Source organism: Miniopterus schreibersii (assembly GCF_964146895.1).
Source record: "Miniopterus schreibersii genome assembly, chromosome: 9".
NCBI classification, from domain to species: Eukaryota; Metazoa; Chordata; class Mammalia; order Chiroptera; family Miniopteridae; genus Miniopterus; species Miniopterus schreibersii.
The window spans coordinates 12,480,507-12,506,859 of NC_138118.1; the positions used below are offsets into that span (position 1 = coordinate 12,480,507).

At 46.9% G+C, this 26,353-nt stretch overlaps 1 protein-coding gene across 1 annotated transcript in view; it reads right to left on the reverse strand.

Annotated features, from left to right (window-relative positions):
* Positions 1 to 3,554: 3,554 nt before the first annotated feature.
* The window catches only part of EXOC4 (exocyst complex component 4), a 643,225-nt gene continuing 620,426 nt past the window's right edge, over positions 3,555 to 26,353 (reverse strand). Inside the window, exon 18 of the mRNA XM_081147994.1 lies at positions 3,555 to 4,959. Coding sequence (XP_081004120.1) covers positions 4,722 to 4,959 — 238 coding nt within the window. The 3' untranslated portion in view covers positions 3,555 to 4,721. The remainder of the gene's footprint in view (positions 4,960 to 26,353) is intronic.

Below are 26,353 nucleotides of genomic sequence, written 5' to 3' on the forward strand. Positions count from 1 at the left end.
ATGCAGACTCCCTTGGATTGGCTGTCCAGAGATTTGGGTGCTGGTCCTGCCTCAGTCACTAACTAGGGGTTCCCACTCCCTTCTCTTGGACCTCTCCTCCCTTGACCCCTCAGCAAAGTGAGATGGTTGGGACTAAAGCTCTCTAAGGTTCTATCCAGCTCTTATGAATCCACAACAGGTGAGTGACTGAGAAATTATTTGAGGTCATCTCTGCCACCTTGTGGAAGGTTATCTGTGACTGCTCCAGAGCCCTGGCTCCTTCTACCCCCAGGGGTCTGGCTGACAAACTTCCTGTTTCAGAAAGAAGAAGGAGGGAGGGAGGGGGAGAGAGTCACTTGGGAAACTCCCTCAAGCAGGCTAGTATTTTGAAAGGTCTGGGCCTTGGGTCTCCCAGGGGCAGGAAGGAGAAGACTTTGGCTCTGATGGAAAGAGGGGAGAAATGTCTAACCTGAAGTGTTGGATCCCCCAGGGCGGAGAAGAGACAGGTTGTAGGTTCCACGGTGCCTCCCAGAGGGCAGGACCTTGGGTGGGGATGACTGAGGGGTTACCTGTGGACACTGGGCACTGCACCTGGGGTCCCCTGGACGAAGCCTAGAGACACTAGAGAGGACCTCTGGATCCAGAGCTGCAGCACCTGAGGGTGGTGGCCTTTCAGAGCAGAGGTGACAGAGTGATCAGGACATCATGGTAATGATACTGTCACCGCCATCTTCCTGAGCTGCTCCAGCAGCAGAACATTGGCCTCCCCTCCTTTTCAAGGAACCACAACAAATTACTGAAGCTGGACTTCTGCTTGGAGTAGATTTGGGGGGAGAGGGGGAGTGACAGCTTTCTCACCTCTGTTTTGTAGAGCTCTTTGTGACCTTACTGGAGTTTTGTGTGACATTCCCGGCCTAGGTGGGAACTGTAACAGCAAACTCAGGCCCAGGCAGAAGGTCATCACGTCTGTTAGAGCCCGGTCCCTGCAGGTATCGGCGCCTTCAGAGTTGAATGAGAGCGCACAGTACAGTGGCGGGCAGAGACGCGGACTCACCGACGGCTAAAAAGGAAGCAGGCTTGAGGGACCAGAATCATAGTATTACTTACTATGTGTGCGGAACATTTATTATATGCCAGGCACTGAACACCTCTTTTACTTTATTCAGCAACTGTTGGATAGGAGCTATTATGATGACCCCATTTCATAGATACAGAAACTGAGGCACAGTGCATTTAATAACAGCAAACCCCTTGGAAAAGGCTGGGGTGACATTTGGGGTGAAGGTACATCAAATTCTAAGACCAGGTGGAGGTGTCAAATACAGCATGTAAAGTCCCCTCCTTTTGCCACACGGAAGAGGGGGATCAGCTCAGAATAGAGAACAGAGGGCTTCGGAGGTGAAGTCCGGCACTGGCATCGATCGGCGCCAAGGCCTTCATTTGAGCCCGTTTCCTGTGCAGAGCAGAGAGGCCGGGATCTCAGAGGACTACATGAGGATGAAGTGGAATCACGTGGGAAGCATTTAGCCCAGCCCAGCGTCCAGCAGCTGCTCGGCGAGCAATTTCTAAACCGGTGCAATGGCAATCATAAAATAAAACAACGAAAACCAGGCCCTGGTGCTTTAACGCTTTCCTGGTCTCCCACAGTAAGTAAATCCTGAGACAGAAAACTCAGCCTCGTGGGTAAGAGGGGGGTGAGATCGCCAGCTTTTCTCCTTCTGGGGTATCTCTGCGAAGTCAGCGGGAATCGGAGGCTGTGTTTGTAAACGGGGTGGAGTGTAGTGGGCACTACACTCGCCCGCAGCGCCGAGCCCCCTTGCTTTTCTTCTCAATGTGTGAACGCACATACGCTGTCTACACAATTAAAAAGTACACGTGCAGCTTCTACAGGCCATTGCTTTCTCGGGCCCCAGGGACGCCGGCTCCAGGTGCGAGTGTGTCCTGGCAGTATTTCTGATCACAGACTTTGGCCTAGGTATGTTAAAGCAACTTCTTAAACAACGCACTTTCCTCGCTTCCTCACAGTCACACCTAGCTGTTAGCAGAAGCTTTTCTGGGGTTGTCATCTTTTTAAAGATGTTTCCAGCTCAGTTCCAGTGGCTTCTGCATCTCATTGCGCTCTTGGTAATCAGCTCTCGTTACACCCCAGCCCCGCTGGATGAGCTGTTCTCAGGTGCGAACCCGTGGCTGCCTCTTCCTGCACCTCTGCAAGTTCCAGGCGGCCTCCTCCCTCGGCCAGTGGGGACACCCACTGTGCCCAGCTGTGCACACCTCACCCCAGCTTCCATTCCGGGAAAAGACTCTGCTGCGTTCCACATCTGGCCACACGCTTATTATGTACGTCTTATAACAACTGGGCCTAACTGGGAGAGACGCAGGACCTGCGCTGAGCCCACTCATTCTTTGTTTTCTTGTTCCTGGAACCTCATTTCCCTCCCTCCAGTTCGGCCGGTTTTTTGCATCCTGCCACATTATGACAACTGCTCCCAGGAGCGTGTACTCCGCTCACACTTTGCCTCTGAAGCAAAACCTTGTTGCTCAGGATGCTCCTCGTTTCTGTATCCTGCCCGGAGGAGAGCCGTTTTGCTGGTCTTCTCAGATCAGCCCCCAGTGGAGTGAGTCTAGCTTGCCTGAGTCCTGTCACCCTCTTTCTAAATGTGGAATGTCTGTGCCCTGGCCCTGGGGAGGCAGCCACAGTGATGCTTCAGAGCAGGGATCCTGAAGGCAACGGCCTTGGTCCATTCAGAGCCTGCGAGGCAGGAACCCATTCTTCCATCAACAAACAGTAAAGGGGAACTTCAGGCTCTGTGTAGCCAGGGAGGGGACAGTGAACAGTGAGATGCACAGTTCGAGCTGCCAGAGGGCAAAGCTCAGGAGAAAGCAGCAGAAGGCTGGGCTGAAGATGTCAGTCTTCAATCCCATGAGATGTCTTCCTAAATGAAAGGATAGCTGTGGCCTACTGGGAAGGACATAGGGACTCTGGGGAGGACAGTATCAGAGCAGAAGTCGTATGACTCTCCATCAGGGTGAAGTACAAGCTCTATGTGACAAGGGACCGTCTCTTGCTTGCCACTGCATGAATCCTGTGTCACCGAGCTGTGACGGGCAGTTATGCCTTCTGACTGGCTGAGTGAGTGAATGCATTAGTGCCGAGATACCCATGGATATGACCTGACAGGGGATTATCAGGATCAGTTGCCAATTCAACTTGGCTGTAATTGCGGGTTTCTTCCCAGGCTATCTGAGACATGAATTAGTGACTGTCAGGCTGAGAAAATATTTCAGACAAGGAGGTCCTGGAGAGGAGCTGGGACGCCTGTGACGGAGGCCACTCAGAGGGGGCAGTGTTCCAGGTGGAGGGTCTCCCCTCACCAGTTTCTGGGTGACTGGCTACCTCAAGGGTTGGGGCTGTGGGAGCGCAGTCCGGCTCTCATACTCTGTCCTATTAAAGATGATAAGAGTGTCCTCACTGTGTAGTGTCAGCCCACACCTACCAGCATCTGGCACATATATGGTCTAAGGAAATGTCTGCCGAATAAAAAATAAAGAATGCAAGAGAAACAACACACAACAGTTAAGCTTCTCAAACTCTTTAATTTTCTTTTTTTCCACCAAGACCAAGGTTACACAATCAGGTGTCAAATTCTGGACCATTAGGGTGTGAGTCATGACGACATGCGGTAGAAGTCCCTCCTGCTCTCCCTCCCACCTGTTCTCAAGGTGTGTCTCCGTCAGCACCTGGGGACCCGGGACAGTGGCGAGGAGCAGTGAGCGCTCACACCGCCCAGGAGCACTTTGGAAACGGATTCGGCTGGCGAGTAACAGAGGAGGCCCCCTCCTCCTAGCCCTCTGCTGAGCAGACTGGGGCTACTCCTTTCTCGGGTGAGAAAGACAGAGGGGCGCCTAAGGAGGGTAAACGAGCACCTAAGAATCGGTCACGCCCAGACAGTGTGTCCACTGAGATGCAAAGTTCTCCAGCCATTATTTTCTTTTGGGAAGTTCAGGGGAATAAAATCAAGACGACTGAATCTCCTTTCATTCTGCCATTTTGTTCATTAACTTGATGGCTCTTGGTTTTGATATGGCAAAAATAAAAACGAAAAGGTTACAGACTAACTCATAGCCTGTGCATGAGCTACTGCATATAAGACCGTCCCAGGGATTGACACGAAAGGACCTTTCCCAGCCTCGAAGGGGCCCTGTTCTGGTCAGGGACATTTGTCGAGAGCTCCATCCTGCTGAGAAGCCCCTCATTTGATCTTGGCAATCAGACAGAAAGCAACGCACAAGCATACACTTATTTCACTGAATTATAAACTGACAAGGCTAAGCGAGTAAAAATCCCACTGTTCATGTAAGAGACCCTATGAAGCAGATTTAGGAAGAGACGGAAAGTTAGGTAGCAGTCTGCTTTCCAAAAACTGTTGGGCATTACTACTCGTGCATTCATTTTTTCAGAGTCCAATTTGACACAACCCTCCTCCCTGTCCCACCCGAGTCCCTTTGGAATCCACTGCACTAAAGCAGATGTTAAATCAAAACCTTCTGTACTGCAAGCTCCCTTTGGAGTTTATGTGAAAAGCCAAAACTAAAGAGAGAAAAATCCTTACACCTTCTCTCCATGAAAGCATCAGTGTAGAGAAAACTAAGCTCAGAATATACCTAATAACATGCCAAAGAAAGAAGTATGACTAAGTAAACAGAAACGCCCCCCCCCCCCCCCCGACCCCACGCAGGCCCCATTACACCGTGGTTATCTTCTTGTCCTTGGTGGCCTGCTTGATGGCCGCCTGCTCACAGATGATCTCCTTGAGCCGCTGCAGCCTCATGTTCTGGGTGGTCTGGTCCCCCACCCCCGTCTGGCTGCGGTGCAGCAAGGTCAGGGCGTGGATGTACTCCAGCTCCGTGTACTTCACGCCCTGGTCCACCACCAGGTTCAGGAGCTCATCGGCCGTGTTGTACAGCATCTCGTAGTACTGCCTGCGGGAGGGAGACAGGACACGGCTCACCACCTCGTGCCGGCGGTGTCGGTGGGGCTGCGGGGGACGAATCTGCTGGTCCTCCATCACCTGGTTTACTTATTCCCCAAACACTTACCGACCACTAGGCACTGTCCCGGGCCCTGTGACTCTACCGCAGAGCAAGACAGACCCAATCTCTGTCCCCCTGGAGCCCGCAGGAGCTCCCTTCATGACAATAAGGGAAGGCCCAGGGAGACCTCACATCTTTCAAAGTTCAATTAAAACTGTCTCCTAAGTTCGCATTTACCTCCAAAGAAAGAGCAGTAGGGTACAAAACCAAGAAGGAGAAACAGTCATCGGGCAGGCACTGCCAGCCGCTTCTGTCCCATTCGGTCCCCACTCATTCACTCAGTCACTGCAGGCTCTGTGCAGCCCATGGTCTCCTCCATCCAGTGGGGTAAGAACAGCACTTGCCTCTTAGGGTTATTGGGAAAATTAATTCATCCAAATAAAACTCGTAGAATGGTGCCCAACACAATTATACGTGCTCCATAAACATTAGCTGTTATTAAAAGTGTAATAATACTAATAATGTATTAATAGTGATGCAATAATGGTAACAGCCGTATATGATGCTGAGAGTCAAGCAGGAGAGGTAAGGAAAAGCAGAGAAATAACAATTGTGTTTCTGCTGACAAGTTAATTCCATGTACTGTCATTGGCCCTCACGGCACCTAGTGAGCTATTATTCCCCTTTCTCAGACAGGGAGACTGAAGGCACAGAGAAGTGAGAGGACGTGCCCAGTGTCACAGAGATACTGGGTGGCTGTGCCGGGATATGAACCCGGGTTTCTGACGCTCAGTCAAGAGGAGCGGGAGTCCCCTGTGCCACACGGAGGTGTTAGTGCTGTGAATTTATGGCAGAGGAAGGGGAACTCACACCACGCTGGGGGGCGTGAAGGGTCAAGGAAGACTCCACACGGGTGGGACATTGTCAGGCACGGTTTCCAGGGAGGAAATTCTCGATGTAGGGACAGAAAAGAACATTAGCAAAGGCAGGGAAGAGGACCTGGGTAGCCTGGGAAGGGCAGCTGAGTAATGGGAGCTGCAGGAAAAGGCAGTTGAAGTCAAAAGGTAGAGAGTCTGACATCAGGCTAGGTAAGTGGCCGCCCTTCCCCATTCCCAAGGCTCTGTTCTGAGCGGAGCTGCCATTCCGAGTTGATCTGGAAGATTAATGAGACACGGTACATAGAATGGTCTGGGAGGGGAACCACTTGGCCAGGATTGAGGGGACACAACAAGGCAGTGGGTTCAAGGCAACTCAGGGGGTGAAGGGAAGAAGGGATCTTGCGAGTCTATGCGGACCATGTGCTCAGAAATCTTGTACTACTGGGCTGGGGGCCATGGATTTGTTTCTCCTTCTTCAGGAACATCTTGGAAGAAGGATGTCCTAGGGGAGAGCTAAGCTATCTTTGCAGTAAGGAAGGCGTCCTGGGGGTCCCAAAGTTTCAGGGATAGTTCATGAATTGCTGCTATAATGCGGCTGTGGGCAGTAAGAGCACTGACATGTCTTCTCACATGGCTGTCTCCCTTTCCTGCTCTGCCCACTCCTTTTCTAATTAATAAATTTTTTTTTTAATTTTTTTTTTTTTTTTAATAGGAGAAATACTTCTCTTGTGACTATATCCTAGAAAGTTGCAGGAATGGGTAGTGCTCATCTTGGATGGCAAGTTTATGAGTGACTCCTGGCAGCAACTCATTCAGCATCCTTGTGGAGGGTCCTCGTGGGGCTAATTCTCTGCAGTGGCTTCAAGTGAGTGTTCGGTTTAACCTCATGGAACCACGTCTTTAGGCATCACTACTCTGGGGTAACCTTGAATGTAGACAGAGGCACTTCCGATAGGAGAGACGTGTGAACTCTAACTTCCAGAGGTCTGGGACCCAATATTGGTACAGTCAGGAACTTTTTTGAAGCTTCATGTTAAGCATAAAATCCACACGAACTACTCTTACTCCACAATAAATATGTTGTAATTTAAAAATACTAATTTGAAGGGAACTGAAGAAGCACATTGAAACCGGTAGGCGGGGTGGAGAGGCGGGGCAGAATCTGGGCTGAATCATCGAGACAGTCGCAGTCCCACACCCTGGTGCCGAGGGGTAAAACCAGGAGGGATATCTTGGTCGGTGAAGGTTTCCCAGAGGAGCAAGGAGTCCAGCCACACATGAGGCCCCCCAGTCTAGGGTTCCAGGGCTGGGAAGAGAAGTCCCCACAACTTTGGGCTGTAAAAATCAGTAGGGATTGAGGCTGAGTGACTCGGAGGCTGCTGGAGGCCCAGGCAGTTCCTCCTAAAGGGCCTGTGCATGGACTCACTCAGACACTCCCTGTGAGCTCCAGCCCTGGGCAGCAGCTTGAAAGGAACCCAAGACATTTGGGGAGGAATTAACTTGCCTGAAATCAGGGTGAGAGCTGGAGGGGCAGCTTTCTCACAGACAGAGGATCTGGCAGAGGCCATTGCTCCTTTGACGAGCCCTCCCCCTGCTGAGTGGGCAGGCAGGCACCTTCTCTGAATCTCCCTCAACCTGACTCATGCCTTTTGCCCCACCCTGGTGATTCCCGAAGACCCTGTCCCTCCCTACCTGCAAACTCATTCAAGCAACAGATGGTATCTCAGAGGGAAGAGGGAAGGGGGGTGGGAAGAGATTAACCAAGGAAGCTATGTGCATATATGCATAACCTATGGACACAGACAATAATGGGGTGAAGGCCTGGCGAGGGGGTGGGAGTGAGGTGGACGGAGTCAATGGGGGGAAAAATGGGACACCTGTAATACTTTCAACAATAAAGAGAAATTAAATTAAAAAAAAGTATTCCAGAGAGATGAACATTTGAGACCTTGCTCTTGGCATATGTCGCCAGTTTGGCTCAAATAAAAAAATTAAATTAAATTAAATTAAATTAAAATTAAAAAATTAAAAATAAAAATGTAATTTTTTTAAAAAAACCTGATGGTATAGGAAAAGGCATCATATTTACCCTCTGGCTTCCTCCTTATTTGATAAATGAGGCCCCTCCTGATCTAATTCTGTTTCCCTTAGATGCACAGGTGAGCCAGAGACTGCCCATTTTCAGAATTAAGCACACATTTTAAAATTGCTCAAGAAGAACACCTGTCCAAGTCTAGATTTACCAAATGGAATGACAGACCTGGGACCTTGTGTTTCTCCCAATGCTAGAAAGGACTGGACAGCTCTGCACTGGAGGTTCTCAACTGCAGAGTACCCGGAAGCGTGTGTTAAGTACAGGCTCCTGAGGCCCCTTCCCAGGCCTCTCACTCCCAGAGGCCTGAGGCAGCCAGAAGGCCGAGCCAGGGGCTGCTGGTGTGGGAGGAGATACAGAACATTCCCGTCTCCTTGAGCCAAGGACCTAATAGCATTAGGGAAGGAGACAGAGCAATAAGTGGGTTGTGATGCTTTTCAAGAGATGAAACCTAAAGAACTGGGTTTCTATGTATTATGATGTTGATAGTCTCATCTATCTTAAGAAGTAATGCTGAACCCATCAGACCACATTAAATTAGATTTCTCTTGAAAAAATCTGGTGAACTGTTTCCAGGGGTAAGTGGCTGGTTTTCTACAGGGACCGCTGTTCCACGCTGGGAGCAAACAACAAAAAGAAGATGCCTGGACTTCTAGTCCAGGGTCCTTCCGTGTGACAAGTGATAAAGCGCATGCCACTTAAGGCCTTAATGTTTCAGTATCCTCTGAACAATGAAGACCTTTATAAATCCCAGAATGACACTTGGAAGGGGACTGAGAGACTACAGGAGTCCTCAAGGGCCTCGGATAAACAGTGCTCAGAATTGCGAAGCTGAGTTATTAAACAAAATTGTCAGGTAACTGATGGTGTATTTTCTATAGTTAGGGAAAAAAATCCCCATAACCACGATGATATATTAGATCATAAAGAAGCATAAATATTTAAAGAGAGAATGAATTTCATTCATCTTTCAGAATAGTACCCAGTCGCAAGGACTGTACTCAATCAGCACAGCAGCAACGATACTTGGAGGGGGGAAAGGGTGCTACCAGGTGCCCTTAGGAGAAAACAGAAAAGGCCCCAAACTATACAATTAGAGTGAGCTTCTATGATCAACACAGCCACACTGAAATGAAACCATGCAGCCCAATTGGGGTAAATAATTTACCAGCACTTATTGAGGCCTCAGGAAAACGCAAGCTTGATCTTTCATCATTAAGGATTAAATCAGCAGCCACGGCTTCCGAGGCAGGCACCATGGTTTAGGGGACAGCACTTGACAAAGCTGCCAGGACGGGACACCTGAACATACATTCAATTTAGACCCTTTTTGGCTCATGACTTGTGGAGCAAGTCTCTCCATAGCCCATGACATCAAAGGGTCAGCTGCTCCACCTGGACCAAATTCCTGTTGGAAACCAGAGCTCTACATCTCCCTGATGGGTGGGACATTCTGTGAGAGGTGGCTCCCCTCTTGTGGTTTCTCTCACCCTTTGGCCACATGGTAATATTAATAATAACATCTAACTTTTAGCTGCATTGACACAATCAACCTTTTGATGTAGGTACTGCAGTCATCCATGATTTACAGACAAGCAAATGGCACTTTACGGAATGAGTTATTTGTCTAAGGCCTCAAATGAAGGACTCTGAACTCTAGACTCACCCCAAAGCCGCCAGAATACAGAAATATCTGAAACTGTAAAAAGCAAAAGTACTCATTTCAAAGAACACTTGTATAGCTAATTCATTTTTAGTATCATTTAAGAAACAGGAATTTAATAAAATCCACATACTGACTCAACTGTCTGCCTTCCATTGTGATGAAACAAGCCAGGATTGTGGCAATTCAAGATTCATTTATCCACTTTGCAGTAATATTTGAATAACTGGACTTGATCTGGGAATTCAGTTCCCTAGGCCAAATAATGAAGTCACATTGTAAATTCAGCATTCGGGACTTACAGGAAAGCTTTTTCATTCATTTTGTCACCTCCCTTTATGTCTCCCTTTTTGCCCCTTCAAGCTAGTAATGGACAAGGTGACCTTTCTTTCCAAAAGTTGGCTGCTCTTCTGATTCATGACTTCCTCAAGGAAGGGACATAATTAAGTAATTTCATTGTTAAGACTTTCTCATCTAGTCCTTCCTGAGATAAAGACAGAATTAATATCAACAAGACACTTAGGCTCTGAAATCGACCTCTTAAATGTAAGTTTCAAAAGAAGAAAAACTGACCCGAATATAGCTTAGCATTAACTGTAGCTCCCCGCATGCCTTTTAGCCAATAGTTGCAGCATTTTGAGCACTGAAATAAAAAGCCAGGAGTAGATGGGCTCCCGAATTATCAGATAAAACATTCAACTCTGGTTTTCTTGCTCACTTGGTGGTACATATGGTAATAAGCAGGGAGAGAGAGAAAAGAAAGGAACTGAATAATCTATAAACTAGATAATCACCCCATAAATAATTGAGAGGTAGTTATAGCGGAAAGACTTAGAGAAGCAAATACATACTCAAGAGATCAACCACACTCAGATTCTAGTTAAGTCTCTCATTCCCCCCAACCAGCTGTGTGACCTTGGGCAAATGCTACCAGCTGTGTGACCTTGGGCAAATGCTACCAGCTGTGTGACCTTGGGCAAATGCTACCTGCTCCTTGGGCCTCTGTTTCCCATATGAAACACAAAGAGGTTAGAGGGATGCTCTTTAAGGCGTTTTTGGATTGGAAAGCCTTTACAGCATCCTCTGCCTGGTCCTCTAGAATCATGGGTTTCCACCGGAATTGGCGGACGCTGGTTTTCCCCAAGCCATGGCTGCGAGGTGCAGCAGTGACGGATTTAAAAACATTATGAGCAAGCGTAAACTTCGCTTGCTGTGCTTTCCAAATAACCCGGACAGAAACCCTGTGTGCCTGAAGAATGAATCTGCTCATTAAACATATACTATAATCGCTAACATTTGTCTTCCCCTTCAAAAAGCTTTGCATTTATCACAGACACGACTGAAGATTCTAAATCTGAAATAGTGGAAGTTATCTTCACTTTTTAGGAATGAGAAAACCAAGGTAGAGAAAAGCTACAGACTTTTTAGAGAGTTAGGGCTGGAGTGAGGGTTAGATTCTATGCTGGCCTACTTTTTAACACTTCTGACAGTAGACTGGGCAGGTTTCTGTTGTGACCAGGACGCTCCAAAAGAAAAGGGAAGTGTGGTCCTCAGAAATGTCAGTGCAGAATCCCCTCGGCTGGCGGCGATCGCTCAGGAGGCAGAGAGCCTAGGATGCTGCTGTAAGGCTCGCACGGGCTTCCTTGATGGATGGTTTACCCCTATTTTCTTTACAGCAAGTGACACGCACACACACCATGGTCCCTCGTCAGTGGCACTGTGCCTAAGCGGCGGCCCCCTGCTGGTCTGGTTCTGAGACTCCCCTGCTGCAGCAGGACTGGGGGGCTCCTGGGACGACGCTAACAGTGAACGCAGCTGTGCTCAGCCCTGTCGGGAATGCAGCCTGGAATCTCTGAGAGCAGCAGCCACAGCCTTGCCGCATTTCTCTTTAAAAAACAACCACTGGACACCAAGGAATTCCTCTGAGACCCATGCCTTGAGATGATGACCTGACCCAAACTCAGTAACAGTTGCTGAAAGGGGAAAAAAATTTCTTTTTGTTCCCTTAGCTACAAACTTTGCCCCCCATCTTTGGAACTCATTCTAAATTTATAAAGAACTAGGGTAGAAATGACCTCTTTAACAACGTAAGGATTCATATGTCACTCTGCTGCATCAGATAATTTTTTAAATTAAGTTTTCTACAACAGGGCTGGAGGAAGATCTGCATTTTCAATTCAATACAATTAAAACTGTCTCTCTTAGGTCTGGGCACTGCCTTTGGTCAAACCTCAACTGTATGAATAATTATTCAGCCCATTAAGAAGTCTGCTCAGCTCCCTCTCCATTCTGAAGGCTTTAATAAATATTGATCAGGACCATTTCTGTTTGCACTTGCCAAAGCAATTCTGATGGGTTCATCTTCTGATGTTATCAAATAATGAAATATGAAAGAGTGAATAGAATTACCCTCTTGTTCTGCGATTTTTTATTTAGGTCCTTCATTTTACTTTCATAATTGTGTTTGTCTCAGACTCTGGTAAATGTTCTTTTGATTATCAAAAGGTGAGTCCAGGTTAAGGAGAGCTGTGCTGTGCTAAATATCACTTTAGAGAGTCTTTTCCATTAAAAAAATAAATTATCTAATAGCTCAGGTTGATAAAAGGACCTAGTATTATGCACTCTGGTGGCCTCAAATCTACATGTTGTTTACCAATTAGCACAAGGCCCTTATTGGATATTATCTGCTAAACTATATATTTCTCAAATTAGTGATCTGGGAAACAACTGCTGAGATCTGCTGAATAAAAATAATTCAGATGCCTGATGGCTTTTAGTTTGAAGTAATGAAATGGAATTACTGCCCTGGCTGGCGTGGCTCAGTTAGTTGAGGGTTATGTGGTGCACCAAAGGGTTGCCAGTTCCATTCCCAGTCAGGGCACATACCTGGGCTGTGGTTGGTGCCCAACTGGGGAGGGTATGGAAGGCAACTCATCAATGTTTCTCTCTCTCTTTTTCTCCCTTCCCCTTCCTCTCTCTCTAAAATCAATTTAAAAAACTGAAATGGAATTATCAACTTTTCAATAAATAATGCAAAGAATTTCTTCAAAGGACAACCTAGTATTATTATTACTAGTGCTTAGGAAGCTCTAATAACATTTTAGATTCAAATATAACATATTAAGGTATAGTCCTTGTTGCAAGAAGCTTCTTTTATCTACACTTAAAAAAAGTCCAATGCAAGCCCAGATCAAAGGCATCTAAGGCACTAGGCAAATGCTTTCGTTTAAAGTAAGATAAATCTGGGGCGTGCCAACCAACCTACCTACCCACACTACCCCCAAAGAGTCCGAGGGCCCAGGACAAGGTGCAGAGCCCAAGGTCTCTGCTCCAGGTGACTAGCGGAGTAAGTGACAGGATGGAGAAGTGAAGGGGTAACGGTGTTGGGTTTCTGTATTTAAGGGATGGAGAAGGGAAGGGGTAACGGTGTTGGGTTTCTGTATTTAAGGGATGGAGAAGGGAAGGGGTAACGGTGTCGGGTTTCTGTATTTACAACACGGGGATCTTTCCCCACCTGTATCTGGGGAGAAAGGTCAGGGTGGATACGGATGGACTGCATGGCTGTGAAGGGAAAACCCGACCACTGCAGCATTATGCCAATGAGGTCAAGGTAAGGGACTGACTCTGGTAAGCCAGTTGATTCTGTTCTTGAGCCACTGACTCTCCCCTTGGCCAGCAGCTCACAAATGCGTGATGTCAAGGACTGGATGTGGTTGAGTGCAGGGTTCACTGCCAGCCATGACCACTGCTGGGGGTACTAGATGCAAAGACTGCTATTCAGCCAGTCAGCTTAGTCAAACCCCGACTCCTGACCTCTCGGTCCTATCTAAAAACCCTAGTGTATGTCTTTATATTGTTATAACAGATTTCTTTACTTTGCTGAGAAAAAAGACCATATCTTTTAGGATGGAAGGGTCAGAAGGGAAAATGGTTTTGGCAGAGAAACCAAAAAATCAGCAGATTATTTGAAAAGTGTGAGCATATGCAAATCAGTAGTTCCCAATGGCAAACACTCTGTGTGTTTACTAAACCTTTAAGGTTATTTATGAAAGAGAGAAAACCTGAACAAAACAAAGCTACAAAATGAGCCACCTGAGATCCAAGGACACGTGACTCAGGATGTCAATTAGAAAAATAATAGACTAAATCAGAAGGAGCTAATGGAAATATGTACAGTATCCAGCAGGGTTTAATTAAAGACCCAAATGCTCTGTCAAATGTGATGGAGATCTTTGGGCAGTAATGTGAACTTGGGAGATGAAAAGACCACTGTGGATGATGTATATTTGGATGTCAGTGAGACATTTTATACAGTGCCTCTAAAAACAAATGTTACTAGCAAAACGAATTTACTTGGAATGGCTCCCCCTGATAGGACACACGCTGAGAAATAAACCAAGGGGAACGATGGAGGGAAATCAACAAATTCAGAAGAGAAAGCAGCTGGCGAATGCTTAGGACACTGGCTTATAACTGACCTAACTTAATAACTCAATGTGCAAAGACATATAAAGCAGTGGAAATGGCAAATGTTACCAAACAGGGAAGGGCCCTGAACAGCGACAAAGGAAGAGAAATGCTGTCAAGGACTCCAGAGGAGCCCAAGTGTATTTGTCTGAAGAATGTCCAGCCTCCGATGTCCCATAGCTGGGAGAAACTCTAGAACAGTACTGGTAGAATTGGTCCATGAGGCTGTACGTGGGGGGCTAAGGGTATGGAATCAGAGCACTTCCTTCCTTCCTGTAAAGAAAAGTGCCAGTTATAAGACAAGGAGGTGATGAAAATCTCTGTCTTTGTTGTACTTCATAGTTGTGGATTGCTTTATACCATAAGCCAATTGAAAGGAAATCAGAAAAGAGCATCAAATGGGATTAAAGGGGCAGAAGGTTGGAGGAAAAGAGATTAAAAGAGATTCGGTCCAGTTTTGGCTGTCAGCTTATCTGTAAGTGAGGTTTTCCCTGACCGCCTTATCTGAAATGATACCTGCCCATCATTGCGAAGCTTTGACATTTCTCTGAGCTTTACTTTTGTTTTTAGCAGTCACCTCCATCTAAAAATGTATATTTCCAAAAATATTGTAAATATGTCTTTTATAAATATATGTATAAAGTTAGAGATACAGCATAAGACAGTGGTTAAGATCATGGGCTCAGAAGCCAGGGCCTGGGTTCTGCCTATTTGTATGATCTTGGGCTACACTAATCTCTCTGTGCCTTACTTTCTTTATGAGAAAGAAAATAGTAAGATGGGGTGCTTACAAGGATCAGATGATGAAGAACAGAGGCTGGGAGAGAGTACGTGCTTACATAAACACATACTTGCCCCGACCCCTTCCTAGAATACAGGCTTCATGAGACAGCGTTGGACTCTGTATCTTTCCTTGTTGCCCCTGGGCCGGAAAAGGGGCAGGTAGTGGTGCTGAATAAATAAAAAGGAATGAATGAGAGAGGGGCCAGCAGTCAGGAGATCGGAGATCTCGCTTAGTGACGGCGCACAGCGTAAAAGGAGGGGAGGAACTAGGAATAAAATATCTCCGTGCAGAGCAAAGCGGTTCTGATACAGCTCTGAGCGGGAGACTGGCGCATGAAGGGAAGGGGCTAATGACGATGACCTGCAATCCTCAGCTTCTCTCTCCTTCTCTGGTGCAGACAGACAGGAATCCTTGGATATTTGTTGACCCGTCCGGACTTCAGTTTCTCCATTTACCCAATGAGATAAATAATGTTATATTCCAGGTTAGGTCTGAGGATGACATCGAGGGATATGGTAGGACACTTGCTGTGTGACAATGGGGAGTCAACAGCTAACTGTCCTTGTACTCTGACCCGCCACACGTTACTCCTTCCTTCGCCACCGTATGAGGTATCGTGTCCTGTGCACTGCAACGGCTTTCGGTGTTTTATTAATCCATCCCTCTCCACTCAGAAGAAGGGTTTCTTTTCTTTCTTTTCCTAAGGTTAACTCTACACCTTCGATCCCAACCCCTCCCAATGCCTATAGGGCCCTGCTGGGGTTCAGTTTTGTTTTCCGTTCCCTGTCTGGTGCCTACCCCTTTCACTGGCTCTTTCATATCCGCCTTCAAACATCTCACATCTCTCATTCTGAAAACGAAACAAAGCCAAACAACAAACCCCAAACCTTTGTGATCCTGTGTTCACTCCCCCTCTCAGAATTTCTCTTCTCCTTTCATTGTTAAATTTCTAGAAAAACCATTTGTACTCACTATCTGTCCTTTAAAGCCTCCATTTGGTCTGAAACTATATTTTAAAAGGTGACCAACGACATCCTAGTGGACAACACAATGGCCTTTGCTTAGTACTTTTCCCCTTGACAGTTTTCCATCCTAAAGTCAACTCCCGATGAGCCCCGTTGTTTATACTCCTCTCCCAGCTCCCCCAGTTCTTCTGATTTTTTCCAGGCTCCTGCCCTGTCTGCCCCCTTCAGGCATTCCTGCCAGTCAGGCATCGGCTCTTTGTTCTGTCTCTGCTTCCAAAGTCTTATCTGCACATGAGACATCCTTTCTCTCTCAAGATCTGGTCTCTTAACAGGTCAAAGCTTCATTTTCTCTGATTTGCAGACATTTCTACCAGGTGCCCTTATCAGGTCGCCTCCCTGACTTCCAAATTTTGCTTAATGGAAGTGTAGTTTACAAAACCTCAAAACGTCAGTACTTTTGAGTTTCCGCTCCGCCATCTCTTTTGATGATGGCCACCAGGTCTGTCATTATAACATCTTTTATATTCACTTCTTCTTTCCACTCATTATCACAGATCTTACTCACTTCTCACTGGGTTGTTACAAAGGCTTCCTATTGCAGCCTCTCACAATCTTTAACTCCAGACCAACCTCCACTTCAACCACAGTTGCAACTACAACAGCTTGTGTGTTCGCTAGTGGTAAAGGGTTAAGTCCAAACCCCAATATCCAGGGCCTTTTAAAGACCTGGCCCCTATTCCACTTTCCTCCCACCTTCCGCTGCATCAGCCTGCCGTTTAAGCCACGTCGCGCTACTCAGCGTTCCTCGAGCACACCCAGTGCTGTCTGCCTCTGTCTGTGATTCCGAAGCCCAACGGCCCTTCCAGGCCGTGGACATCCTCTGTCCTCTGTGAAACCATCGAGTGATTTCTTCCTTCTGTTACTCACTGCATGGGTCACCCATTTAACATGTGTCATTCGGGTTAGTGTCTGTTTCTTAAAAGAAGAAGTTCTTTTTGACCTGGTGGTATAATAACGAAAGTTGTCAGGTATTTACTTATTACCTGTGCAATCTTGGAAGTTACTTAACCTTTCTGGGCCTCAGTTTCCTCATCCATAAAGTGAGGATATAGATAGTTCCTACTCATAGAGGTGCTGGAAGGATTAAGTGAGTTAGTATCTATAAAGTGCTTAGAATAGTGGCTGGCACATAATATACAAGTGTTTGTTAAATAAGCAAACAACACGAAAAAACAAACAAAAACAAAAGGTACAAAAAGCACACAGTGCAAAGTCTCTCCCACCCCTGTCTGCTGGTCACCCACCCTGTTTCCTTTTCTGGAGACAGTCACTGTCACTAGTGTCCCGGGTATCCTTCTGAATACATTTTATACCCGTACAAGCACAGCTGTGCGTGACTGTGTGTGTGCACACACGCACGGCATTTAGAGAAATGGTGTTTACATGCTCCACTGCACTTTGCTTTTCCACTCAAAAGTATATCTTGGAGATGGTTCCACTTCAGTACACACTGACCTGCCTCATTCTCAGAGGCTGCAGAGGACTCAACTGTATGGATGTACCATAATGCCTATTTATTAACTGCTCCAGAATGCGGCCTTCGTGACGACAAAGGCTATGTCTCATGACTCTCTGCAGCTTATTCAGTACTTTTAAAAATTCTTTTTCATTTGTTTATTTGCTGAACAAATATTCAAGCATCAATTACGCATCAAGCAGTCTACGGTAGGTACTGTGGGCACAGACGTGAGTAAAACATCGTCCTTGCTCCCCGGAGATGCAGAGTCTGGTGTGACAGTAGCCATGTAATTGCAGTTATGTGACAGCAGCTTAATAAAGGTACAAAGGAGACTCTGAGACCGCAAACAGGAGGGCTGGAGACTTCTTAGAGCAGGCGGGCAGGGCTTTGTGGAGGAGACGTGAATGAAGAGGCGAACAAGAGAAAGGAGTACTGGATGAGTAAAGGAAACGGGGTGTGAGTGCGGGGGAGGAGGAGGAACATGGTACTGGGGGCGGCCAATGGTTTCTCTCTCACTGGAGTGCACGGGGTATTGGGGGGCAGGCGTTAGCAGGGGAAGCGGGGCCAGCTCACGAAGGACCTTGCTGTCAGGCCTGATGATGTGACTTCTCTGCGCAGGTGGACAAAGCGGTGGAGGGAGAGGCTGCGGAGAGCTGTCAGCCTGTCTTTTGCACAGGTTGTGAGACTAAACAATTATCTATTATTACCAGGACTTAATGAAAGAAGATATTTCAATACTCCTCAAGTAGAAAAGAAATAATCTCTTTCTTTTATGAGAAACTCAAACTCCCCACACTGTCATTATTTTCCTAACTCTCCAGGGGATGGGACAACCTCGCTTCAGGTGACACCCTGGCACTTGGGACTAATTCTGTGGTGGATGCGGAGGAATGTGAAGACGGAGGATTTCAGAGAGAAGTTGGACATGACGACACGTGTGATGCAGAAAGACCCCCCCCAGCAGGGTGGAGGACGACAGTCTGAGAAGCAAGGGCGCCTGCAGGCCGTCCGGTGACCCAGCTTCTCCTTGCTGCTCAGCTTCCCTGTCAGACCATATGGATCTTTAGGTTTCCTCACAACTCATGACCCCAAGCTGGACAAATCAACCTCAGAGGGAAAGGAGGTGCCACCATCTCAGCAGAAAAACCTGCCGATGCTCTCAACTCTAGTACCTTCCATCAGGTCAACAGCGCCGTGGAACTGTTACAACACACACAGCCGGACTGAGATGAGGCAGAGAGGACAGGGAAGGCTGGAGGTGAGAACTGAGGACAGCGGGAGGGACACCTCTTGCTCAGAGGCACCTGCCATCCCTACCCGTCCACTGGTCTGGGTGAGATGTGAGGGAGGGAGGCCCTAAGACGCATATAATTGTACATAAGGGTATAGGTTAGGAGTACGATCACTCTCTTGTTTAATCTCTGACAACCACACACGGTAGGCTTGATGACCGTAGTCTGGCAGATAATAGAGGGTCTGAGAAGGTTACAGTGTCATGTGACCGAGACGGGACTGAACCCTGGTTCCTTGGATTCTCCACAATGGCTACGGGAGCTTCTGGGAACTCCACATGCCAGAGCAAGAACTTACAGCAGATCCTTAGCTTAGTGTCCGATCAGTCCGGGGAGGGCGTCTGGAGGGAAATGAGATGCAATAGGATAAAACCAAGCATGGGAAAATACTCTGAGGGTCAGCAGAGGAAATGAGGCACTGAGGGACAGAAGAGCAATTTTTAAACTGGCCCTTTCCATATAAAAAGACTAGCACTGAGACCTCTCAGCAACGCTGCTCTCCTAAGTCTATACATAGAGAAAAGACCTTGGATGGGGAAAATATGTATAGCATTTGCACTCTTTTTTTAGAAAGAAGAAAGTATTGGATTTGAAAGAGCAATTTATGAGAAGGTCTTTGAGCCTTTAATGCCTCTATTTAAATGCTAATGCTAACCTACAGCTCCGGACAACACAAAAATGAAAGATTTTGAAAGACCAAAAAGTGAATTTAAAAGAAAAACTTGATTTCTTGAAGAGATTTTCATTTTTGAAGAGAAATGAACAGGTGGGATTTCACAAGAGGAACACGCTTCTGATGGGGGTAAAATCCCACCTGCCACCCAGCAGGTTAGTGTGAAGGCAGGAACTCGCCAGCACTGAGTGAGCAAATGGGAGTTTCCCCTCAAAACCTTGCCTTCGGAGCTCCAGGGCTGCCACAAAGTATATCTGGGGGAGGGGGATGCTTTTTCTGCCGCCTGAGCTGTTTCCCTTAAAGGCCAGTGCTGAGGGAGCGCTACTGTTTGAAAGGAAAGTGGGAGACCCAGGCGAGGAGGGAGCAAAGGCCTGGGGTCACTTGGCCCAAGACAGGAGGACACAGAGGCACAGCGAGGGCCTCCCGAGAGCAGCAGGGCCGCTGGATTTCCCACGGGAACCAACAGCAGTGAGTGCAGTGCTGAGGCCCTGGGAGCTGGGGGAAAGGTCTGTTCAGAATCAGAATCAGGATTCAGGCGGGGAGGCCAGGAGACCTCGTGCCACAAGCGGGTGCCAGGGAAACCAGCTCAGCCAAATAAAACAAAACAAAATCAGAAAATACTTGCAATGGAGGAAATGACTAGGGAGGGGGCCCAAGGAGGCTTCTGGGGGAGGGGATTCTCCTATTTTACATATTTTTATCTGGGTGAGGGTAATCAAGATGCACAGTTAAGATCTGTACCGTTTCCTGTATGTATGCTATGCTTCAGTAAAACAACACTGCCTTCTCCTCCTAAGCCCTCCCTGCAGAAAAACATGAAAGACAAAAAAAAACAAAACAAAACAAAGAGCAGGACAGTAGGCCAGGTGATGGGTGGTACCTGGATGTTTATATTTAACTCAGTCTCATACCCTAACATAGCAACCTTGAAAGCATTACGCTAACTGAAAGAAGCTAGACACAAAAGGCCACATGTTGGCTGGTCCCATTTACATGATGTGTCCAGAAAAGCAGACACAGAATGTACCCTGGCGGGTGGGGGTGGGGAGAGGGGGAATAGGGAGTGACTGCTAGTGGGGCAGGGCTTCTTTCTGGGGTGACGAAATGTTCTAAAATCAGCTAGTGCTGATGTCCGCACAACATTCTGACTATACGAAAAAAATCAATGAATTGCATACTAGAAAGGGTTAATGTTTATGGAATGTAAATTATAGCTCAATGAAGCTGTTATAAAAATGCTAATTTTGTAACTAGGTCCCCAACTGTCCACAGCCAACACTGTTTCGAGACAGATCCAGTCAGGACTTTTGCTGCAGTTCCTATGATCTTTTGCTGCAGTTTGCTGCTCCTGTGATATTTGCAGAAAAAATTCTGTAAACTGACAGATATGCAAACATTTTCACCAGCTCAGTTTCACTAACTGTCCCTGAAATGCACTACAGCCATTTCTCAGGGCTCCACACTGTCGTGGGTTCTGTGACCTGGTCACTAGGCCAAGCTCCATCGCTGGCCAGGCTGGTCTACTAACCAAGGTGTTGCTGACACCCTGCTCCCAATGAGCACCGTGTTGGAGCTGCAGACACGCAGGGGAGGAAGCAAGGGAGCCTTGTCTGTCCTTCCAAGTGGACTGTGCTGGCCAGTTTCCTGCCTCCTCCCTCCACTCTTCCTTCTCAGCACTCAGTCTAAGTTCACAGGCGTAGGGAGGAATGCACCTGCTGCCCACAAAACTCACCTGAACCACAGCACTCCTCAATGTACCTATTAGAGTTCAAACCCCAAAGGTGTAAAAGTCTAAGGTCATGTCGGGAGACATTACACGTCAAGTACGAGCCAGGAAGGAAATGCCGTGCCTGGCGGTTCCTGAATGTTCCAAACCAGGTAGCTGCTGTGTCCCTCGCCCTCTGGGCTCATACTTCTGTTGAGAATCTGCTTTACTGGCAAACATTTCTAATGTTTGCAAAGAGAAACATTTCAAGCGTGGTGGGGAAACAAACATTAGTTTGCGACCCAAATGTTCTTGCAAGTGTTTTTTCAGGCTGGGGAGTGCAAATGTTTACAAACCATGTGGGCAAGAAAACGGCAGTGATGTGTGTCTGAAAAAGTTGCTCGAGGGGAAGAAATCCCAGCGCTACCACGTACAGTCAGGATGTTATTAAAAAGTGTCTACCCAGCCGGGCGTGGCCCAGCGGTTGAGCATCGACCTAGGATCCAGGCGATCGGGGTTCGATTCCCGGTCAGGGCACATGCCCGGGTTGCGGGCTCGATCCCCAGTCGGGGACATGCAGGAGGAAGCCGGTCAATGACTCCCTCTCATCATTGATGTTTCTATCTCTCTCTCCCTCTCCTTTCCTCTTTCTGAAATCAATAAAGATACATTAAAAAAAAAAAAAAAAAAGTGTCTCTGTGCTCTTTTGTATTCCATGTGACAGTGTGGGCGTGACATGACACCCCTGACCCACCCAGTCCTGTCCTTGCCCTGCCACGAGCTCACCAGTAGTGGTTATGGTTGTACCACTTACCCCCATTGCTCTCAGTTTCCATATCTGGGAAAAGAAATGGGTTAGACTAGAGCAAGAAACACCTAAAAACCATCCCACTCAGGAGGGCAACTGAAGTAGGGAAGGGGCAGCACTGTTAATATTATTTCTATTTTCTGGGAAAAGAACTATAGGCTGAGAGAGGTCAGGCCCCAGGTCACACAGCTACTCCACAGCAGAGCTTTGATCTCTTCCTCTAAGTCCCCAAATATCACCCCACACGGGCTCTCCACGTCCTCCTGGCTCCCTGCTTCTGCATGCCTCTTATTAAACAGCGGTGTACCCAGGCAGAGATGGTCCACATGTGTCACTTATCCTTTCACTTTCATTGTTTTCCTTGCAGGCATCGTGTCCCTCACTCTGCACTGAGAAAGCCCCAGTGCTTCTGACAAGAGCACTGAGTACCCTGCGAACGTGGTGGATGCGGCCTTACTTCAGCGCCTGTCAATCGGCTGGAACCGTGGCTTCATTGGGATAAAAAGCTTTATTGTGCTTTGTAACAAAGACACAAAGCATTTAGCTGAAATCATAGTCTTTCAAACTAATCTGCTTTGTACTCCGCGGCGAGACACAGATACAGGGAATTCAAAGCGATTTCTACAAAATGATTCACTCAGAGAAGGCAAGTGTCTGAGCGGGAAGCTCAGCTCTGCTCAGGTACCAGCCCCTCTCAGGTGAGGGATTCTTATCTTTCTCTTGTTCTTCTGTGTTTGTGGCAGGCACTCTGATCTTCGCCGATGTTTGTTCTACTGTGAGGACTGACAGGCTTCCCAGTAACAGCCACTCCGTGCTGTGTGATCTCAACCAGGAATCCGGTACTGCGCACCTCCAGCACACACACACACACACACACACACACACGCACACTCTCACACATGTGCACACACGACGGCCAGCTCAGTGGGAGGAGAGGAAAATGAGGATTTTAGCCTTTAAAAAAAGATTACACCGTTGTTGGACTGCCCAGAGATAGAGAGTAATTAAAAAGCTCTTCAAAGAATGCAGTCAGTCCATTAAATCCCGTTAAATAATTTTTCAGAAACTCTGCAAGAAGCACTCCTTGCTGCTTCGTTCTCTCACAATGAACCGAAGGAATAATATCTCATTTTCCAAATGGGACTTTACGGCGTTTTCAATAAGCCCCCTCAACACTTATCTGCATCTTTAATTAGTTCTATAATATACTGATGATATCAAGCCTAATTAAATTTATAGAGATAAGGCGCAATGAAATTCTAACCAAGTGAGCTGGAAAGCATATATTAAATAGTAAATTTAATGGTTCAAGTTGATAACTACAATTTTATATCAAAAAATTAAATTCAATTTATATGTTGTATTCAAATTGATTTTGAGTGTGCAAATTATTGGAAAAATCTCTAGAATATATCAGTAAAGTTGCTAATCCAGCCTGTTTCAATATCAGTTATTAATGTCTGCATTTGCAAATAAGCTACACACATTTGCATATAGTAAAAATTTATCTAAACCCAATACCATTTTATTAAGAATACTAAGTGATTTTTCTTTTGGTTTCATGCATAAGTTAAGGAGGCAAAGAGATGTCTATTGGGTCTAAAGAAGGGAGTCAGCAACTCAATATACAGCAAGGCGAAGATTATATATATATATATATATATATACTGCTGACTAAAACAGTTTCTGTTACTCTTTGGGAACAGCAATGATGACAATAAAATTCTTTATTTAGGATCAGCTGGAATGGAACTGTACACAGACTTCTGATACGATAATCACAGGGAGGGGTGGACGCATACAGATTTGATGGTATTTACCATCAGTTTGGGGAAGGGGAGGGGAATGTGTTATGTTTATCAGAATACAGGTGCACATCAGCTGATCACATTTCACAGTTCAGCCAAGGAGTGTGTTGGGAAGCTATGTTGAATATTATAAATATTGTTCACTGAGTTGCAGCGACCTCAGAATTAGTTGCATATTTTCGGTGATTGCTCTGGACCAGCCATTATCTGCTTTCCCCAAAATATACCTTTATTACTCTGGGATTCCACTGGTTGGAAATCTATATTTGAATAATCAAATATTTATCAAATATCTATTATATGTCATGTGCTTGCATTGTGGGAGATACAAATAATATGCCGATGACTTCAGAGAACAGAAAAGTGAGTGTCACCTGGGGTAGTCAATCACTCCAGGAAAGGGGTGGGAGTGTGATGCATCTTGGAGAGTGAGAAGTTTAATAAGTCAGAACAGCCAGAACAAAGGCCTGAAAGTTCAACTAGAAATCACATGGAAGGAGGACAATGAGATCAGGGGGACAGAAGATTCTGGAATAAGTAATGAGAGAAGAAGCTGGCTAGTTAAGAAAGGACAGTTATTAGGGGAATTTCTATGCAAGCTTGACATGTTTGGGCTAGAGTATTTTTAAAAAGTCACTCTGAGGATTGAACAAAAAATTAAGGAAAGCAGTATTGCAAAGAGCGGCTTAGGGGAAGAGACAGAGACAAAGACATGAAGAACTGCTGCTTTATTCTGGATGTGAGGTGGAAGTGATGAGGGAACAGCAAAACAGGGATCGTTTAGAGAAAGACAGTCAGCAAGTCTGTGTTTAACTGGATCTAAGAGGCTGACAAGATGGGTGAACCACGGACAGTGGCAGAAACGCTTGTAATGTAAAATCTAAGGGTGAGGGATGGGGGGTGAAACAGAAGCTCAGATTTGGCAGGGCTTGAGCTTTTGCAGAGAACCAAATCCAAAGTGACTGATAACTGAAGACTCGGAGGAAGAACCGTTGGACCAGATAAGGAAGGCGAAAGAGAATCGGGGACCAAGGATTCTCCAGACTTCCCCCCAATGGAGAAGGCTGTCAAGTTTAGAAGTGGGCACTTGCTGCGAGAGAAAAGAGCAGCTCTTTTCAAATGCATTCTCTTCAGTGAGGTGAAGGCTTGTGTATTCTGAGACTGTCCCCACAGTGGTTCATTCCATCGGGCAGCTAAGCACAACACTGAAGAGCTGGGAGAGGGGGCCTGGGCGGAGGCAGTGAGGAGGCAGACAGGCCTGCAAGGTTACACCCTTTCAGACTAGTGTGACGGCCTGTCCTGATCCCTAACTGTATGTTCAGAATTTTCCAAGAGGAGAGAGCAAACGCAGAGGGCCAAAGAGAAGGGACTGAGAATCTCACAGTACCTTTGGAAAATTTGGTAAAATCATGACTGGCCAGAAAAAATGAACATCATCCATCCGTCCGTCCATCCACCTGTCCGTCCATCCACCTGTCCATCCATCCATGCATTTATTAACAGCACCGCATGGAGCTCTCCTTACCCTCTTCTATTTCTGATTAACCAGGATCTCTCTGCACACCACATGAAGGCAGGAGCGTGGGGCAGTGGAAATGTGGGTGGGTCTCTCCACGTCACAGCAGGAAAATGAAGGAAGAAGCCTCAGTGTCTCCAGAATTCGGAACACGGGTTATGGGCTGTACTGTCTGGACACATACCTGTATATCTCTACATGTGCGCTTGGAGTGCTCTGAGACTGCTGGGTAAGCAGATGTTCATTTACCTCGATTCTTCGGGTCCTTACCTAGAGACAGTCAAGCCCTAGAGAGGTCTTGGTTCAAACTTAGAGCCCAGGGAGCCATTCTTGCTACAGGTCTCCCTTCTGTGTCAGGACAGAACAGGGCAGATGACCTGCTCAGTGCAGGAGGCCACGAGGCCTAGTCTTCCCCGTCCGGCTTCCACATCCGCCCATGTCAGGGGACCCAGAAGCTCCCCCCCTCCCATCCTGTCGCCTGGTTCGGTTCTGCAGTTGGCTTTCTTGATTCCCTGACAGTTTGTCGACACTGTGGAGGACCCAGGGCCTCGCTGGCGCATTCCTATTCCACAGCTGACCCTGCCTCTGCCCCCCACGTCCTTCTAGTGCCTCCTCTCGCCCCCCAGCCCTCGGGAGCTCTGGGTTCTCCCACGGTTTGCCTCAGTGATAATTTGGTGACCTTTCTTCTCACTTGGGAGTAAATAAAGCGCCTGTTGATTTTTGAATTTAGAAGCAACAAGGACGTATTTTGAACCCTTGGCCACTTAGTGAGGGAGTTTGTGGCACAATGATAGTCGGGTGACAAAGAACAAACTGTGAAGTGGGCCCCAAGGGAAAGCAGATGGGGAAGACGCTTGGAGCACTTGACGCAGGCTGCTCCCCAGACAGAGCAGGAAGCCGGGCCAGGAGGGGAAGGGCTCTCCCTGTTTTTCAGTGGCTGCACTTGAGCTAAAACACATATCCCTCCATTTCAAATGCATCCCTCTCTGTTCCCAGTGGCACTGACTCTCTCTTCTTGGTAGAAAAGAGCCTTTTGGATGCTGTCTGCCCTCTCCATGGAGAAAACCACTGGGCAAACTAATTCACAAACTAGTGAACTGGGGCTGTAAGGTCTTCAGGAAAAAAGATTTGTGTGTTTGGGGAAGGGGGCCATGTGTAGAAAAAACAACAACC